Here is a 17,910-nt window from a genome sequence, read left to right on the forward strand (position 1 = left end):
GTGGGGGTGGGGTAGAGGGGAGGGGAGGGGGGCTGTTGAGAGGCATGGAGGAGAATCTGCTGGCGGCCTGGAAGCCAGGACAGCCTCCTCTGTAGGGAGCCCCATCCTCCACCAACTCCTCCCTGCCTGATTAAGGGACCTTAATCAGCTTGAGGAGATTAAGGACTCTGGACAGCTGTTCCCACACCCCCGCCCCGGCCGGGCTGGCAAAGGAGACCTGTGGGAGGGCGCCAGAAGGGGGATCTGCCCCGTGACCCCTCACCCCGGGCCTGGGCCCGAGCCCCGGACTTTCCGGTGAGTGGCTAAGGCCCCTCCGCAGGCACGGATTCGGGTCCCTTCTGCCCCAGATGGATCCAAGGAGGGCGTGGGCATGTCTCCGCTGACCCCAGACGGCCCTGATGAGGGAGGAGGGGCGGGCAAGAGGGGAACAGGAAGCAGGAGAAACGGGGTGTGGGGGGTGCGGCCATGCCCTTGACTCCCGTAGAGTCGTCCAAGCCAGAGGAGGGGGCTGTGGAAGTGGGGACATGCCCCGGGGTTAGTTGGGCTTTGAGAAGCTGGAGGTTGCGGACAGAACCCTAAGAGAGTTGTGCCCCCCTCCCCACCGCCCCCCCGGCCGCTCATCCGGCCCTGCTTATGCTCCCAGAAGCCGGCAATGACGGCGTGCGCCCTCCCCGCGGGTGGGTGTCCGGACCCCCGGCGCCGCGCCCCCGCGCGGCGGGTTCCATCCCCGCCCGGCGTCCCCCGGGCCCTGCCGCTGCTTCTGCTGCTCCTGCCGCCCTCCGCCCGGCCCGCCGTCTTCACAGTGGGGGTGCTGGGCCCCTGGGCCTGCGACCCCATCTTCGCGCGCGCCCGCCCGGACCTGGCCGCCCGCCTGGCCGCCGCCCGCCTGAACCACGACCCTGCCATGGCAGGGTCCCCCCGCTTCGAGGTCGCGCTGCTGCCCGAGCCGTGCCGGACGCCGGGCTCCCTGGGGGCGGTGTCGTCCGCGCTGGGCCGCGTCTCGGGCCTCGTGGGCCCGGTGAACCCCGCGGCCTGCCGGCCGGCCGAGCTCCTGGCCCAGGAGGCGGGGGTCACGCTGGTGCCCTGGGGCTGCCCCGGGACGCGGGCGGCGGGCACGACGGCCCCCGCGGTGACGCCCGCGGCGGACGCCCTCTACGCTCTCCTCCGCGCCTTCCGCTGGGCGCGCGTGGCCCTGGTCACCGCGCCCCAGGACCTGTGGGTGGAGGCGGGACGCGCCCTGTCCGCCGCGCTCAGGGCGCGGGGTCTGCCCGTTGCCCTGGTGACCACCATGGAGCCGTCGGACGTGTCCGGGGCCCGGGAGGCCCTGAGGAGGGTCCAGGACGGGCCCAGAGTCAGAGGTAGGCTCCGCCGCGGGGTGCGGGGTGCGGGGAGGGAGGGGCGCGGCGGCGCGGGCAGCGGGGCGCAGCAGTGAGCCCGGGGTCTTGGTCCCCAGCCGTGATCATGGTGATGCACTCGGTGCTGCTGGGCGGCCAGGAGCAGCGCTGCCTGCTGGAGGCCGCCGAAGAGCTGGGCCTGGCCGACGGCTCCCTGGTCTTCCTGCCCTTTGACACGCTCCACTACGCCCTGTCACCGGGCCCCGAGGCCTTGGCCGCCCTGGCCAACAGCTCCCGGCTTCGCAGGGCCCACGATGCGGTGCTCACCCTCACGCGGCACTGTCCCCCCGGGGGCAGCGTGATGGACAGCCTGCGCAGGGCCCAGGAGCGCCAGGAGCTGCCCTCTGACCTGGATCTGCTGCAGGTAGAGGCACCTGGGAGGAGGGAAGAGGGGAGGGGGGGAGAGGGGAGAGGGGAGAAGGGCATGGAGTCAACGGGAGACGGGAAGACGGAGGCAGTGGGGAGAGACTGAGAGAGCAAGCTCTACCTGTTCTGACGTTTCCTGGGTAAACAGAGGCGCTGGGCTTGCTTGGGGCATCTTGGTGTATTGGGATTGCTTCCAGAGTGTAGGCCAGGGGACCCCCTCCCCCCCCAAGCCCAGCTCCAAGCAGGAAACCCTAGTGAAAGCTACACTGTAATGTCTTGCGGTCAGCTTCAAAGTGAACCCGCTTCCAACACCACTGGGACAGGCAGTCTATAATACACTGCTGGTGTGTGTGTGTGTGTGTGTTTTTTAATTTTTAAATGTTTATTTATGTTGGAGAAAGAGACAGAGTGTGAGCGGGGGAGGGGCAGAGAGCGAGGGAGACACAGAATCTGAAGCAGGCTCCGGGCTCCCAGCTGTCAGCACAGAGTTTGGGACTCGAACTCCCAAACCGCGAGATCATGACCTGAGCCGAAGTCCAAGTCGGGTGTTCAACCGTCGGAGCCCCCCAGGCGCCCCTGCGCTGCTGGTGTTCTTTTTTTTTTAATTTTTTTTTTCAACGTTTATTTATTTTTGGGACAGAGAGAGACAGAGCATGAACGGGGGAGGGGCAGAGAGAGAGGGAGACACAGAATCGGAAACAGGCTCCAGGCTCCGAGCCATCAGCCCAGAGCCTGACGCGGGGCTCGAACTCATGGACTACGAGATCGTGACCTGGCTGAAGTCGGACGCTTAACCGACTGCGCCACCCAGGCGCCCCTTTTGATGCCGCTGGTGTTCTTAAGAGAATGGGAAAGGAGGACAAAGGCAGATGCGACCTCCACGCCCAGTTTAGAGGTGTTTCCTCTGGGGCTTCGTCAGGTGGTCGTAACTTTTGGACAGCCTTGACAAGTCTTGCGGGAAGCAGAAAGGACCCTAGGCGGAGCCAGGGGCTTCCATAATTATTTAGATCCACGGCTTACTGCCAACAACCCCAATACCCAGGATTCCCCGAGAATCCAGAATCCTGGGTCACACCATCTAACTCGAGGCCGGTCACAAAAAGGGGAGGGGCTAGGGGCACCTGGGTGCCTCAGTCGGTTAAGCTTCCGACTTTGGCTCCGGTCATGGGCTCCCGGTCCATGAGTTCGAGCTCCACGTGGGAGCCTGCTTCCGATTCTGTGTCTCCCTCTCTCTCTCTCTCAAAAATAAATAAGCATTAACAACATTTTTTTAAAGGGGGAGGGAGCTGGAAACCACTAAGACAGGTGGGAATTTAGATGGCAGTGGGCAGTAAACTAACCACCACAAAGACCTTCCTCAAAGGGTTGCACTTGAGAGAGGGCCGTGAATCAAGGGGGTGGGGGTTGGAATATTCCCCACCAATGCCCCTAGTCTCCTCCAAGAGGACCTGGGGTAGCCAGTGGGAGACAGGATGGGAATGGTGAGCGAGAAGAGGAGAGCGAGGCGGTTGGGACAGCGGTGAGACTGGATGGGGGGCAGGTGGAGGAAGTGGTGACAAAAACCATCTTCAGTTCTCTGTAACTAGCACAGGTGAGACCCCGGGAGTTACCTTCGATTCCTCTTACCTCCCCCCTCCCACGCTAACCCTAACCCCCCCCACCGACCCCCCACCCCCACCCATCCAGACATCACGTCCTGTCAGTTTTACTTTTTAAAAGTCACTTGAATCCATCCTCGTTCTCTATTCTCACCGTCACTGCCCCGGTTCAGGCCGCAGCACCTCCGATCCAAAGCCTGAAACAAAATCTCCCCAAAAGGTCTCTGCTTCAATGCTCACCTGCCCCGGCCTTTCTCCACCCAACAATCAGTTCAAGCTTCAGACACCTGACAGATCTGACTGTGTCACACCCCTGTCCCGAGCCTCCCAGGGGCTTCCCTCGCCCTGGATAGATGACGGTCTCTTCAGAGGGCTTATCACGTCTCTCATGCCTTCCCCTCTCTTCCATCGTCCTTGAACTTCAGCCAGACGGAGCTACTCTGGTCTCCCTAAATGTGCCCGTCTCTCTTGCCTCTGTGCTGCTGGGTGCGCTCTTCCCTCTCCCCTGTCCCTTCCCTCCCCCCAGATAACTGACTCACCCCCTCAAGGATGGTCACTTCTTCCGGAAGCCTTCTCCTCCTCCCTCAGCCTGGGTTGGGACCCTCCTTTCCTGTCTCTGCAGCTCCCTAATCACCCCTACCGTCACCCATGGCACTACCCTAACATCCCCGTCTCCCCAACTAGAAGAAAGGTTCCTTGGGACAGGGACTCTATCTCGTCAATATCTCAGTGTCACCTATTGCTTTACACACGCCTGGCACTGTGAGAGATGGGAACTGGGAAAAATAAGCTTGATCGCCCTGGGGAAAGAAAAGAAGGAAAAATAGAAAATATAGAAGCCAACCAAAAGATAGGAAAGGAGGCTTTTAGGTAAATGAGAAGTAATCATATTAAAAATATGAGCAAGGCAACCAACAGGAAGGGGAAGAGAGGAGCTGCAGGTGATGGAGAATAGGAATAACCAAGGTTGAGAAGAGCCTAAGAACCCCCGAAAAGAGAAAAGGTCAATGGGGAGGAGGGGAGAGAAGAGAGCCAATAGGGAGAGAGAGGAGGAGAGAGCCAATGGGGAGAGAGGAAGAGAGAGCCAATGGGGAGAGGGGAGGAGAGAGCCAATGGGGAGAGAGGAAGGGAGAGCCAATGGGGAGAAGGGAGGAGAGAGCCAATGGGGAGAGAGGAAGGGAGAGCCATTGGGGAGAGGGGAGGAGAGAGCCAATGGGGAGAGAGGCAGGGAGAGCCAATGGGGAGAGGGGAGGAGAGAGCCAATGGGGAGAGAGGAAGAGAGAGCCAATGGGGAGAGGGGAAGGGAGAGCCAATGGGGAGAGGGGAGGAGAGAGCCAATGGGGAGAGAGGAAGGGAGAGCCAATGGGGAGAGGGGAGGAGAGAGCCAATGGGGAGAGAGGAAGGGAGAGCCATTGGGGAGAGGGGGAGAGAGCCAATGGGGAGAGAGGAAGGGAGAGCCAATTGGGAGAGGGGAGGAGAGAGCCAATGGGGAGAGAGGAAGGGAGAGCCAATGGGGAGAGAGGAGGAGAGAGCGCTGAGCTGAGGGATGGGGGAAGCACCAACGAGGTGTGAACAGTCTATGCAGGAGGGGCCTGAGCACTGGAGAGAAGCAGTGCAAGGCTAGGTGGGCCAGCGGTGACCCCAACCCTGAGCCCCTACTGCCCTCCCCCAGGTGTCCCCACTCTTCGGCACCATCTACGACGCGGTCTTCCTGCTGGCGGGGGGCGTGGCGCGAGCGCGGGCGGCCACAGGGGGCGGCTGGGTGTCCGCAGCAGCGGTGGCCCGCCACATCCAGGACGCCCAGGTCCCCGGCTTCTGCGGGGCCCTGGGAGGAGCCGAGGAGCCCCCGTTTGTGCTGCTGGACACGGACGCGGCGGGGGACCAGCTGTTCGCCACATACCTGCTGGACCCCACCCGGGGCTCCCTCCGCTCCGCTGGGACCCCGGTGCATTTCCCTAGAGGGGGAGGAGGACCCGGGCCTGACCCCTCGTGTTGGTTCGAGCCAGACATCATCTGCAACGGAGGTGAGGGCGAGCACCCCAGCCCCCACCGGGACAGTCACCGTGGAGCCTCCACTAAGTGGTGAAAGAGAGTGAACTCTCGTCCTGGAACTCCTTCCAGGTCCTTCCTCAGACCCCTGGCTTGTGCGGAACCTGTCTCTTGCCAAGCCCCCAAAGCCCTCTTGGAACCTTCCTAGCATTCGCAGAGGCTCCCTTTTGCAGAAGACCATGACCTTTCCCTAGATCTCGTTCTGGGCTCCCATCCACCTTTCCTAGGGCCTCCAGGATTTGACCTGACTCCATCCCCCCATAGAGAGGGTGCCTCCCCCTGGCCACGGTCCTCAGAGTCCCCCCTCTCACTGCCTCTCCAGGACTGGAGCCCGGCCTCGTCTTTATCGGCTTCCTCCTGGTGGTTGGGATGGGGCTGACAGGGGCCTTCCTGGCCCATTATGTGAGGTGAGTATGGGAGTGGGGTAGGTAAGGGATGAGCCTGCCTGTCCACCTGCCAGAAATGCGTCTGTGCAGCAAAGACAGCAGGCTGGGCCCACTCAAGAGTAGGAAAAAAAAAAAAAAAAAAAAAAAGGAAGATAGGGAACATGGGGTTGCCCTCAAGGGAGTGGCAGACCAGGGGCTGTCTGGTTTGGGGATGACTGCTCTCCCCTGAGCCAACATTATCCCTTGCTGGCCTCCTGTCCTGGACCTTGGTCCCTTTTAAGCAGATGACGTCCTTTCCCTACCAGGCATCGTCTAATTCACATCCAGATGGTCTCTGGCCCCAACAAGATCATCCTGACTCTGGACGATATCACTTTCCTCCACCCGCAAGGGGGCAGCTCTCGAAAGGTGGGAGAGGCAGGGAGGCAGGGGCTATCTGGCAGGGAGCCAGCTCCCCAAGTGTCCTCCACTGTATATCTGTTCCCCTGCCTGGGCCAGCCCTCACCCCAGCCCCGAGGACAGCCTGGTTTCTGCCCTGGCTCCCTCTCAGGTGTGAGCTCTGGGGATCAGCACCCTTAATGTGCAGTGAGAGTACCAGCCCTGTCCCGGGTGCTCTCCTGGGACAGCGAGACGCTCCAAACAAACCCACTGGTTTGTTTTGTAAACTGTAAACCGCAGCGTAATTGGGAAGTATAATGTCAGTATCGTCTTCCCCTAATTAAGATTTCTTCCCTCTGTAATCCCTGGAACTGAGCCTGACCTCAACCCAGGACTCTGACCCCACAGTATATTCTGATCCCTTGCGTTGACCTCTACCCTCCAGGTGGTCCAGGGGAGCCGATCGAGTCTGGGTGCACACAGCGTGTCAGACGTTCGCAGCGTCCCCAGCCAGCCCGCGGACAGCGCCAACGTTGGCCTCTACGAGGTGAGCCTTACCCCGTCCAGGCCAAGCTCTATTCCTGGAGTTGCGTCATATCCCGTGGGCTCCAGAAAATGGTGATAGGAGCCCAGAATGGGCTCTAGGAAGAGGTCACGGGTTCCCCAAAGGGGAGCGTCCAAGAATCCTTCCTGCCCCAGGATTTTTCCCTTAGCCTTTATCCAGATGAGGGCTCCTCAAAGGCCAATCACGGTGGCTCAGAGGCCGGAGGCCAGCCTGGTGGGGAGTGTTCCGGCACCAGCATGCAGCCCGGTGTGGCCACCGAAGCCATCCCCCTCCCCATTGGGAGCCCCTGGCCCTGCCCCCTCCGTTGATCCAAGACTTCAGGCTACTGAAGGGCGTGGGCCTCCCTGGAAAGGTTGGGGCATCTGGGATGTGGCATCGTGGTCACAAAAAGGACATTTCCAGGACACGAGTTGTTCAGGATGGGGAGGTCCCAGACGGGGCTATCCTGACTCAGGACAGACAGACCCACGTCCTGGTCCTACCCAGCGTTTCCACCCCATTCAGATCTGACTCAGGAACCGTGAGCTTACAGGGGATGGAAAGAGAAAGTCACGGAAGGGCATTAGGACCTTCACTATGGGTCAGCAAATCTGAATGCTGTAGGATGTGTGGGAATCAGGACAGACCCAGAGAGAGCTGAGGGAGCTCAGCCAATCAAGAGTGGGGTGGAGGCTTGGAGCTTCCAGATGTCAGGTCCCACAGAGCATGCAGAGGGTCCCAATATGTCACCTACAGGCCACCACGGCCACTTGTCACTGGGGGAAGTTGTTAATCATTTGAATGGGCCTACCCTGTGCCTTGAAGAACGTTAAGCATCTCTTGTCCCACCCACAAAACACATCTCCCAGTTTTGGAGACAATTAAGAATGTCCCCTATGTATTTCCAAAGGCTCGTTAGGAGTCGACACCAAACCACCAGAATCTCCTGCCAGTGCGGCCAAACCCCTCACCCACGGACGAGGCCGGCTACAGAGATTGCAGGGTCTAAGGCAGAATGACACCGAAGGGCTCCCTGTTGGTTCAGGACGGTGGAACAGACGGCTGAACCAAGCACAGGCCCTCGTGAGCATGGGGCCCGATGGGACCGCGTTCCCATGGACCAGCCCTACCCACAGCTGAGGACAGTGAGGCTCCGAGCCTGCAGGGGAACTGCCTGTGCGTCACAGTCAGTCTATCATAAAAGCCTGATCTCCCCAGACTCCTGACTCCCAGCACAGTGCTCTCTCAGGGCAACAGATGGTGAGGAGGGCTGTGGCCTCAATGACATTTGTGGTGCTAATGGCTTGCTTACTAAGGCTGTGAGTGGGTGCGTCTGCGTTGGTGAGGACAGCCACGCGAGGGTGGCCCCCATCCCCGCCAGCTGTGAAGTGGACTGACGGATGTCAAACGCTTTGCTTCTGAACCTCTGCATCACAGGCAGGATGTGTCCTGAGGCAGTAGGCCTGTGGAAACGTGGGGGCTCTGCGGCTGTTCACCTCACGGGCTTTTAAGAAACTGAGTTCACTGCTCCCATCTCTGGGGCGCCTGGGTGGCTCAGTCAGCGTCCAACTCTTGAGTTCAGTTCAGGTCATGATCCCAGGGTTGTGGGATCGAGCCCCACATTTGGCTCCTTGCTGAACGTGGAACCTGCTTAAGATTCTCTCTCTCCCTCTGGCCCTCTCCCTGGCTTGTGCGCATGCGCTCTCTCTCTCTCTCTCTCTCTCTCTCTCTCTCTCAAAACAACAACAAAAAACTACTCCCATCTCTGCTCCAGGGAGACTGGGTTTGGCTGAAGAAATTCCCAGGGGATCAGCACATAGCTATCCGCCCAGCAACCAGGACAGCCTTCTCCAAGGTGAGCGTTGAGCCCGTGGTGGGGTGTGGGGTGTGGGGTGGCCATCATTTCCTTCCCTCTTGGCCTTCTCTCTGCAGCTGGGGACAGAGATAGACCCGAATCTAGGAGAGACCAACAGGTCTCAGTGGAAGTGCCCTCTCCCAAAACAGGTGTCCGTTATGCTCTCCCATTTTTTTCTTAATGTTTATTTATTTTTGAGAGAGAGAGAGAGAGAGCGCATGGAGGGGGGTGCAGAGAGAGAGAGAAAATTCCACACAGGCTCCATCAGTGTAGAGCCCCATGCGGGGCTCGATCCCACGAACCCATGAGATCACGACCTGAGCCAAAACCGAGAGTCAGATAATGCCCACTGGGCGAAGCAGAAAGCTGGCAAGGAGGCGGTGGCCTGGCTTGTTCTGATCGTCCCACCTCGAGGCCCCCCTTACATCGTGCAGCCTCCGCCTGGCCTCCTCCGACGCCTCCACGGAAGCTCTCGGTCACAGCTGCAGAATGACTTAGGGTCCCCAGACTAAGTCGCCACTTAACCGCAGGCATCTAGGATGAAGGGAAGCCCCTCATTGGACCAGAGGAAAGTTGGAAGGGCAGTAGTCACCCGCTGGCCCCCATTTCCCAGCATGCTCGGATTGTGAGGGCGCCTGTCCTGTGGCACGTGCTCCGCTAGGACCACAGTGTGACCGCTCAGTCCCTTCCTCCCTGCCTCGGGGATGTTGGGAGTCTCAGACAGGAGCAAAGCAGGCCTGGGCCGTGGCCCGCACGGCCGTGTGTGGCCTCGGGGAGAACCTGCCTGGCTCCTGGTTACCAGTGCAAGGTAGTCTCTTCCCGTATGACTTTAAGCTAAACCATACTCAGCATCTCAACGGTGACCTTTGACCCGCGTGTCTGTTCCGGAGAGAGAACTTACCCTTGGAAGAAAGCGCCCCCCACCCCGTGCCCCCATAGACCTTTCCAGTCACTCCTCTCATCCCACCTTCCGAGCGTGGACGCCCCCAACCAGACCTGGATACCCCCTCGGTATCCACGGTGCCTCCAGGGCACCCCCCACGGTGCCTCCAGGGCAGAAAATGCCCGTTGGCTCTCTCCCTCTCAGCTCCAGGAGCTGCGGCACGAGAACGTGGTCCTCTACCTGGGGCTCTTCCTCGGCAGCGGAGCGGGTGGCACCATGGCCCCCGGGGAGCGCATGCTGGCCGTGGTCTCCGAGCACTGTACCCGGGGCTCCCTCCACGACCTCCTGGCCCAGAGAGACATAAAGCTGGACTGGATGTTCAAGTCCTCCCTCCTCCTGGACCTCATCAAGGTGGGGGGGGGGGGGGTGCGGGGGTGGCAGGGAGGAGGGGGCAGGGGAGCCGCAGGGCTCAGGTCGCCTCGTATCCCACCCCTTCCAGGGAATGAGGTATCTGCACCACCGAGGCGTGGCCCACGGGCGCCTTAAGTCACGGAACTGCGTGGTGGACGGGAGGTTCGTGCTGAAAGTCACCGACCACGGTCAGGGGCGACTGCTGGAAGCGCAGAGGGTGTTGCCGGAGCCTCCCAGCGCAGAGGGTAGGATCCCCCCCCCTCCCCGCTGCCTCCCGCGCGGACAAGCATCCCCGGGACCCCCGTTATCTCAGGGGCCCCTCCCTCCATCCATCCCTCCCTCCGCCTTCGCGTCCTCTCCATCCCACGCCCACTGCACGTGGCCCCGGCCTCGGTAAAGGTCTCAGGTCTCGGGACCTCAGAGAGGAGAAGGGGACTGGACTGGGGGAGGCGGGGGCTCGAGGGGGCGTGGCTTGTGCCCGAGGGGCGGGGTCCTCTGAGCCCCGCTTTGCATAAAGGGCGGGGGCTATTTGTGAGGACCGAGCTTTCTCGGAGACCCGGGTTTCTGGTAGTTTCTCCGGGGGATAGCTGCGGGCAGCGGGGCCACATTCGGGCTGGGAATTGGTGAGTGGGTGCGAGCCTGGGCTTTTTGGTTAGGGCGGGGGTCTGTCCCCAGCGTCCCCAGGCCCTCCCGCATGCCCACGCCCCCTTCCCCGACCCCAGACCAGCTGTGGACAGCCCCGGAGCTGCTTCGGGACCCGGCCCTGGAGCGCAGGGGAACGATGGCGGGTGACGTCTTCAGCCTGGGCATCATCATGCAGGAGGTCGTGTGTCGCAGCGCCCCCTACGCCATGCTGGAGCTGACCGCCGAGGGTACGCTCGCTCGCGTCGCGCTTCCAGCCTGCGGCCCGGCAGAGCCTCTCGCCAGACCCAGCCTCTCTGCCCTAAAGCCCGGAGCTGAGGCTTAATTATGTGGGCCTCCCTTATGTGGATCTCGAGGGTCAGGGCCGGGGAGAGCAAGCGTCAGGATGGGAGGGGGCGGCTCTTAGGCTCCCAGACATCAGTGGTTGTCTCTGTCCTCATCCTGGACCCAACCTGCTCCTCCGGCTGAGGGAGCGGGCTCCCCTCTGGTTCTTAGGGACAGCAGGGAGGCAGCAGTGTCGGGGGAAGGGGGCGAAGGCAGTGGGATCTGGTTCAAATCCGTATGACTTACCATCCAGGAGTCAGCAAGCTACTGGGCCACCCCAACCCTCACTCTCAACTGCGACAAATGTTAGCTCTGCCTGTCACCTCTAACTGCCCCCTGCGCCCCCCACCCTCCCACCCCCAGGGTTCAGGAGCCTCCCGTTCCTTCCAGCAACGCCCTCCCCTCCCTCCCCGCGCTTCCCCGCCTCCTTCCGGAAGCTCTGATCGCGGGCTTCAACAGTCAGGCCAGAGTCAGAGGTGGCCTCTGTTGGTCCCCTCATGCCTCCAGAAGTGGTGGAGAGGGTCCGAAGTCCCCCTCCACTGTGCCGGCCCTCCGTGTCCGTGGACCAGGCGCCCACGGAGTGCATCCAGCTGATGAAACAGTGCTGGGCGGAGCAGCCGGACCTCCGGCCCTCCATGGACCGCACCTTCGAGCAGGTCAGCGGCTGGTATTGGGCAAGGGCTGGGCTGGGCTGGCCGCTTGTCAGCAACCCGGGGAGGCTTCAGGAAGGCAGACTCGCGGGACCTCTGACCTCCAGGCCGTTTCCCAAGGAGCAGTCTGAGGACTGGGATTTAGGTGGGGACAGAGTTAGAACAGGGGCTGCGGGGCCCTTCGGAGCAGGAGATAGACCTCTGGGTGGGAGAAATATTTCACTCGATTCGAATAACATTTGAATCGCTTGGCCCGGTGTGGCCACAAGACCCTCGGCCTGGGAGTCCAAACCCCAGTGTCTTGTCAGTTACCAGCTGAGAGCAGCTGACCTCTGGGACCCCCCCCCCCCCATTTCCCGTATGGCTCCTGGTGTGTGAAGGCACAGGGCCTGGCATGGGGGGGGGGGGGGGCTGATGCCTAAACAATGCGTGGGGTGGATGCCTGGGGGTGGGTGCGGGGGGCCAGGGTAAGAGGCCCCACGCAGGGGTCATGGCAGCCCAGGTCCTCAACAGCCCCCGCACCCCCACCCCGGCTGCCTCCCCCTACCAGTTCAAAAGCATCAACAAGGGCCGGAAAACGAACATCATTGACTCCATGCTGAGGATGCTGGAACAGTACTCCAGCAACCTGGAGGACCTGATCCGGGAGCGCACGGAAGAGCTGGAGCTGGAGAAGCAGAAGACAGACCGGCTGCTGACGCAGATGCTGCCCCCGTGCGTGCCCGCGGGGAGGGGGGCGAGGGGGAGGGCCCGCGGGCGGCCGGGGGCGTGGCCTCCACCTAACGCCCGCCCCCCTCTCCCCGACGTCCCTACCTAGTTCTGTGGCTGAGGCTCTGAAGACGGGGACACCTGTGGAGCCCGAGTATTTTGAGGAGGTGACTCTGTACTTCAGCGACATCGTGGGCTTCACCACCATCTCGGCCATGAGTGAGCCCATCGAGGTGGTGGACCTGCTCAACGACCTCTACACGCTCTTTGACGCCATCATCGGCTCCCACGACGTCTACAAGGTGGGGTGTGCCGGAGCGGGGGGGGGGGGGGGGAGCAACCCTCCTTCAGCTCCGCCCGCTCCCAGTTCAGCCCCACTGCCCCCGCCCCCATTTGGAAGCCTCCCCAGGATCCCCGCGCTGCACAACACCCCCCCCCCCCCAGCTTAGGCCGCCTGACAAAGGACAGTCGCTTGGCGGGAGAGAGGTGCTCAGTACCGGACTTGCACCACCCTTTCCGTCAGGTGGAGACAATTGGGGACGCCTACATGGTGGCCTCGGGGCTGCCCCAGCGGAACGGGCAGCGGCACGCGGCGGAGATCGCCAACATGGCTCTGGACATCCTCAGTGCCGTGGGCTCCTTCCGAATGCGCCACATGCCCGAGGTGCCCGTGCGCATCCGCATCGGCCTGCACTCGGGTACCTCCCGGGCTCCGGTGGCCCCCTCCCTCCCCGTCTAGGGCCGGTTCCGCATTCCCTGGACATTCGTGGGGCGGGGGGGGGGGGGGGGCAGTGGGACTTGCTGTGAAGCCGCCTCGGCAGGCACCCCGTCGTGATTGAGAGGTACCCTTGGGGAGCTGGTGGAGACGATGGGGCGCTAGAGAGTCCCCCGAGGTGCCGGGTGCCACCCAGCCGCCAGCACGGCCACCCACCCTGCGCGTCTCCGCAGGCCCGTGCGTGGCGGGCGTGGTGGGCCTCACCATGCCGCGGTACTGCCTGTTTGGGGACACGGTCAACACCGCCTCGCGCATGGAGTCCACGGGGCTGCGTGAGTGGGGCAGGGCGGGGTCCGGGGGTGGGGGGCGATTCACGGAGCGAGGGGGAAGTGGCTCGGGGAGGGGGACGCGGGAGGGGAGTCCCGAAATCACCACGTCCCCCGTCCCCTGTCGCCCCAGCTTACCGCATCCACGTGAACATCAGCACCGTCCAGATTCTCCGCGCCCTGGACGAGGGCTTCCAGACGGAGGTGCGCGGCCGCACCGAGCTGAAGGTGAGACCGGGCCCCGCCCCCTCCTGGGCCGCAAACTCGGGGGTCTTGGGTGCCACTTAGACCTCGAGATCCACCGGCCCTGGCCCCAGCCGCCTAACCCCCCCTCCCCCCCGCCCCGTGTCTCTCCAGGGCAAGGGCGCGGAAGACACGTACTGGCTGGTGGGCAGACGCGGCTTCAACAAGCCCATCCCCAAACCGCCGGATCTGCAGCCGGGGTGAGGAACCAGCCTCCGGGCCCCTTCTCCCGGCCTGACCCCGCCCTCCGCCTGCCCCTCCCTGAGGCCGCCGCCCCCCTCCCCGCAGGGCCAGCAACCACGGCATCAGCCTGCAGGAGATCCCCCTGGAGCGGCGCCTGAAGCTGGAGAAGGCGAGGCCGGGCCAGTTCTCCGGGAAGTGAGGCGCGCAGCGCAGCGGGAACAGGTGCTGCCCCCTTGCTCCCAAGCCCAGCTGCCGATCTCCCAGGGGCCTCCTCTCCAGCCTTAGGGCCTGGCCCTGCCCGCTGAACTTCCCACCCAAGCCAAGTGTCCCAATTCCTGTCTGAGTGAGCCCAGGCTCCTTCCTAAACCCAGGAATTTCCCCCTGGGAGGGGGGAGTTCTGGTTCTGTCGGTCTGGAATGGCCCAGGAATCCAGACTTGAGAACCCTTGTACTCATGACCTTCTGAGACCTCTCCTCTGACAACCCCTCGCCCCCACTGCGCTGCATTAACGGGGCCTCCCTGCCAGGCCCCACAGGCTGTGCACTGCACAAAAGACAGAACTTTCGGGGGCACCGTTCGCCAGAGGACAAGATGAATGTTGTCTCTAGCATTCTGTCAGGGCAGAAGCCCTGCCCTCTACCTTCCTTGAAGAAACTGTGATCCATGACCCTCCCCTTCTTAGGTGAACCCCCGTGACCCCTTTCTACGATTTCCCTCAGACACCCCTCTTTCTCTCAGGAGTATTCCGGAGGGTCCTTTTCCTGAAAGTTGCTGCTATGGGTGACCAACAGTCTGGCTGATACCAGTGGCTTCTGTCCGGCTCTGCCTCGAAGGATTCTGGGCCTTTACACCGGCTGTGTGACCTCGGGAAAGTCTCGTGCACTCTCTGGGCTCGATTTCCCTCATGATGAAATAAGGAGTGGCCTAGGTGGTTTCTGCACTCCTAAGCTTCTGGATGGCCTGGGTGTATGGGCGCCGGCCCCAGTAACTCTGAGCCCATCAGGAGAGGTGGGGCTGGGGATTCTCCGCTTTCCAGGGCCTCCCAGGGCCCCAGGAAGGAAGGTCTGGGGTTGGAATCCCCAACCCCAGAGGAGGCAGAGACCTGCGGTTCCCCGGGAGCAGGGGTTTGTGGCCTGAGGATTAGCCTCTGCTTAGCCTCGATAGTCCTTCCCTTCTCCCGCCACCCCCCCCCCCACCGCCAGTCAGAAACCTGCCCCTTCTGTGGGCATCGCCGTGTCTTGCCCAAGTGCAGAGAAAAGCTGGCTGCAAGGCTCTGGGGAGAGAAGAAGGCAAACAGGCCTCAGCACACCTTTACTCACCAGAATGCCCGAGGAATGGTAGGATTTTCTGTTGAACTGGACACTTGCCGAGCGCACAGAGAATCCTCTCTGCTTAGATCTCTCCAACAGGCGTCTGCAACCACTGCCCGTCCCCCCTCCCCCCGCCCCACCGGTCCAACTGAACTTTCTTTTGTGGAACAGCGACGTTCCAGAGTCCGGGCCTTGGCACTGTCGAGTTGGGGTGTCCTTCAGCGCCACTGGAGGCCGTGGCAGGAGTTAGTGGCAGCGGCAGCCGCCCAGAGCGTCCCTACAGGTGTAGTGAGTGTTCAGTCCCTCCCAGGTCAGCAAGCAGGCGTGGCCAGGGATATAGCCTCCGAGAGAATTTCCAGGTGGAAGGGTGAATGCTCACCACGCACAGTGCGGTTCCCGGGCCAGGGGCAGGGACATGACCTGAGAGCCTGTTAGAAATGCAGACTTGCGGGCCCAGACCTATCGATTCAGAATCCGCATTTTTAACAAGTTCCCTCAGGGTGTTTCTGTGCACCTGAATGCACGTTCACGAATCATGTCACTAAGTGAGCCTAAAAATCTCTAAGATTTCATAAAAACCAGGCTAGAAACTCGCCGAGACTGGTTTTGTTGGCCTGCGGGGGAAGTTTTGTTCTAATTTTGAGCTAACGTGTAGCAATCAAGAGATTCACATTTTCTAAAAAACGTATACCAAACTTCCCTCTTCTCTGAAATCAAAAAGTTCCACTGCTGGCTTTTCTGCTGGAGCTGGAGAGCCACTGGTCATCTTCTCTGGGGCTTTATTCTTTAGTTCTAATGGTCCCCACCCGCCAAGACCCGAGAGTTTCCGGATGTCCCTTACGTACCTGCCTGGCGCCCTTAGGCATTTAGCTCAGGGCCCTTGGGAACTGCCGCTGGGACTGCAGGTGCTTCTGGAGGTGGTTTCTGCCCGACCTGTGAAACCCACGGCTTAGCAGCCTCCCCGTCCTTCCTAGAGGTAGAGAGAGGACATATAACAGACCTCAACTGCCCCACTTGTCGGTTCTGGTCACTTGAGGTGGTGCTGTAGGGTGAGTCAGTCAGTACAACTTACAAAACATTTTTCGCCGAGTTGGGAGACGATGAGTTAAAGATTTTTAAAAACCCACACAATTTTCTAAATTCTGCACATTCTTAAGCATCTCCCTTCAGATTTTCTCTGGACTTCGTCCCCGGGATGGAGGGCAGACAGCCTCTTCCCAGGCAGCGCCCCCACCCCCCCTGCTAAGCCCCTCCCCATCCCCCACCCTGACTCTTTCTCTCGCCTTCCGTCCCACCTGGGGGACGCCTGTGGTAGTTAACGGCCTGTGATTCAGGGGAGCCTCAGGGCAGCATTGACCTGGGAGGAGACTAGCGCGGACAGGCTGGGGCAGGACACTTCCCAGGGGAGGAGGAGCTGGGCCCCGAATCCAGTTTGGGGTAGAGGTGGAGGCCGCCGGGCTGAGCGCGTCCCTTCCCACCCTCCATTCTGCCTGGTCCCAAGACCCCGGTCGCAGCTGGGCAGATGTGAGCCGGGAGGGGCCTGGTGGAGGTTGGAGAGCTGAGGCCCACCCCAGGGCTCGCAGAGCTGGTGGGAGAAGGGCGGGGAAGGTCTAGCCGCAGTCTCCTCTCTGCTCCTCTGCCCCTGTCTCTCCCTCTCCCTCAGTCTCCCCCGCTCTGCCCACAGTTTTTCCCTACCTGTCCCCGCAGCTCCCCCATTTCTGCGCAACCTTCCTTCCTGGGTCCGGTCAGTCTCCTAGAGCCCCGGTACCCTCTGACTCAAGCCCTCTTCACCTGCTCGCTCCTGTTGCTCCAGGGTCCCGGGCACCTCCCAGCCCCAGAGAGCACCTGGCTTGGCCATCGGGCGCTCCCCACCTTCAGACGTGTTTACACTACCTCTGCCAGGTGGCCTGAGCCAGGAGCCCGCGCCTGGGGCTGTCCTCGCCTTTGGGATGGCTCCGTAGCTGGGACCAGTGACTGCCACGGCAGGGCCCTCCGGCGGCTGCTTCCACCCCGTGCTGGGACTCCGCATCACGTCCCGGGGCTCACTTGGCACTTTTTCTCTGCTGCTCCTCAGGGTCTGGGCCGTGCTCCCCCTCCCCACCTGCAGTGGACCCCAGGCACCCCTTTTGGGAGATCTGTGGCGCCGCATTGTGGGACTGTGTGCACTGGGATCTTCTGGGCTGTGCGCCGTGGATGCCGGGCCACGTGCCACGGTGTTGGGAGAGTGGCGGCTGAAATAAAGGTGTGCTTTCTTCCATCTCGTGGTGTGTGATGCTTTTGGCCTGGATGGTCTCTACACCCTCTTCCCTGCAGGACCCGCACCTGGCACTGCTAGGGAGGGCTTCAGAGAGGGGAAGAGCCCTAGAGATGCCCGAGGCAGGGGGCAGTGAGCTGCCCTTCCGCTCAGGGGGTCTGCTCTGAGGGGACCGGGCAGGGAAGCCCCAGGCTTTTCAGGCTTCGAGAAAAGACCAGGGTCTCTGAGGCTCTGGAAGAGGGTGGTGTGGTCTCATCGTGTGATCGCCGGCAGGAGAGGGGAAGGGAGGTAAGAGCAGTTATTCTATGACCATGACCCATGGAAGCCAGAGTCCAAGACTGAAGGAGCAGGGCCTGTGAATGTAGAAGCTAAGGTCTGTAACAGCAGACCGGGCAGGACTTCACAACCCACATTCCACTTCTCATCCCTCAAGAGCCTGCCGTGGGGCATTCAAGCAGCACAGACCATCCCAAAGTCACCAGTGGGTGACCGCCAGCCCGTTGGTCATCCATTTTGTCTGAGCCCCACTGTCTCTGCCCCAAGCTTGCTATTTCCAATATGATGGCTCATGAGGGGCATTGGTTGTGGTGCCTTCCTGTCCTCCCCTAGCCCCAGCCTCAGTCCCCATGGAACTGACCCCAGGCCCTATCCCACCCCCCACCTCCAATCTTTCCATTCCTCTGCTGCTGCA

General features: G+C 61.7%; 1 protein-coding gene across 2 annotated transcripts; it reads left to right on the forward strand.

Moving 5' to 3' along the window:
- The first annotated feature begins 37 nt into the window (after positions 1-37).
- On the forward strand, positions 38-17,222 carry GUCY2D (guanylate cyclase 2D, retinal). 2 transcript variants are annotated; one of them, XM_023243814.2, is made up of 20 exons: positions 39-294; positions 644-1,358; positions 1,454-1,758; positions 5,031-5,382; positions 5,730-5,814; positions 6,099-6,201; positions 6,617-6,718; positions 8,490-8,570; positions 9,658-9,864; positions 9,953-10,109; positions 10,587-10,736; positions 11,338-11,486; positions 12,031-12,194; positions 12,298-12,490; positions 12,712-12,886; positions 13,137-13,235; positions 13,363-13,457; positions 13,587-13,672; positions 13,761-13,877; positions 14,394-17,222. In XM_023243814.2, exons 2-19 carry the CDS (start codon positions 653-655, stop codon positions 13,852-13,854), a joined length of 3,303 nt encoding a protein of 1,100 aa, XP_023099582.2. In that variant the 5' UTR covers positions 39-294; positions 644-652; the 3' UTR covers positions 13,855-13,877; positions 14,394-17,222. The 2 variants fall into 2 exon arrangements, 1 of the variants encoding a protein (XP_023099582.2); XR_002738042.2 differs by lacking the exons at positions 13,761-13,877; positions 14,394-17,222 and having other exon boundaries at positions 38-294; positions 12,712-12,852.
- The last annotated feature ends 688 nt before the right edge of the window (positions 17,223-17,910 follow it).

Source organism: Felis catus, chromosome E1 (assembly GCF_018350175.1).
Source record: "Felis catus isolate Fca126 chromosome E1, F.catus_Fca126_mat1.0, whole genome shotgun sequence".
NCBI classification, from domain to species: domain Eukaryota; kingdom Metazoa; phylum Chordata; class Mammalia; order Carnivora; family Felidae; genus Felis; species Felis catus.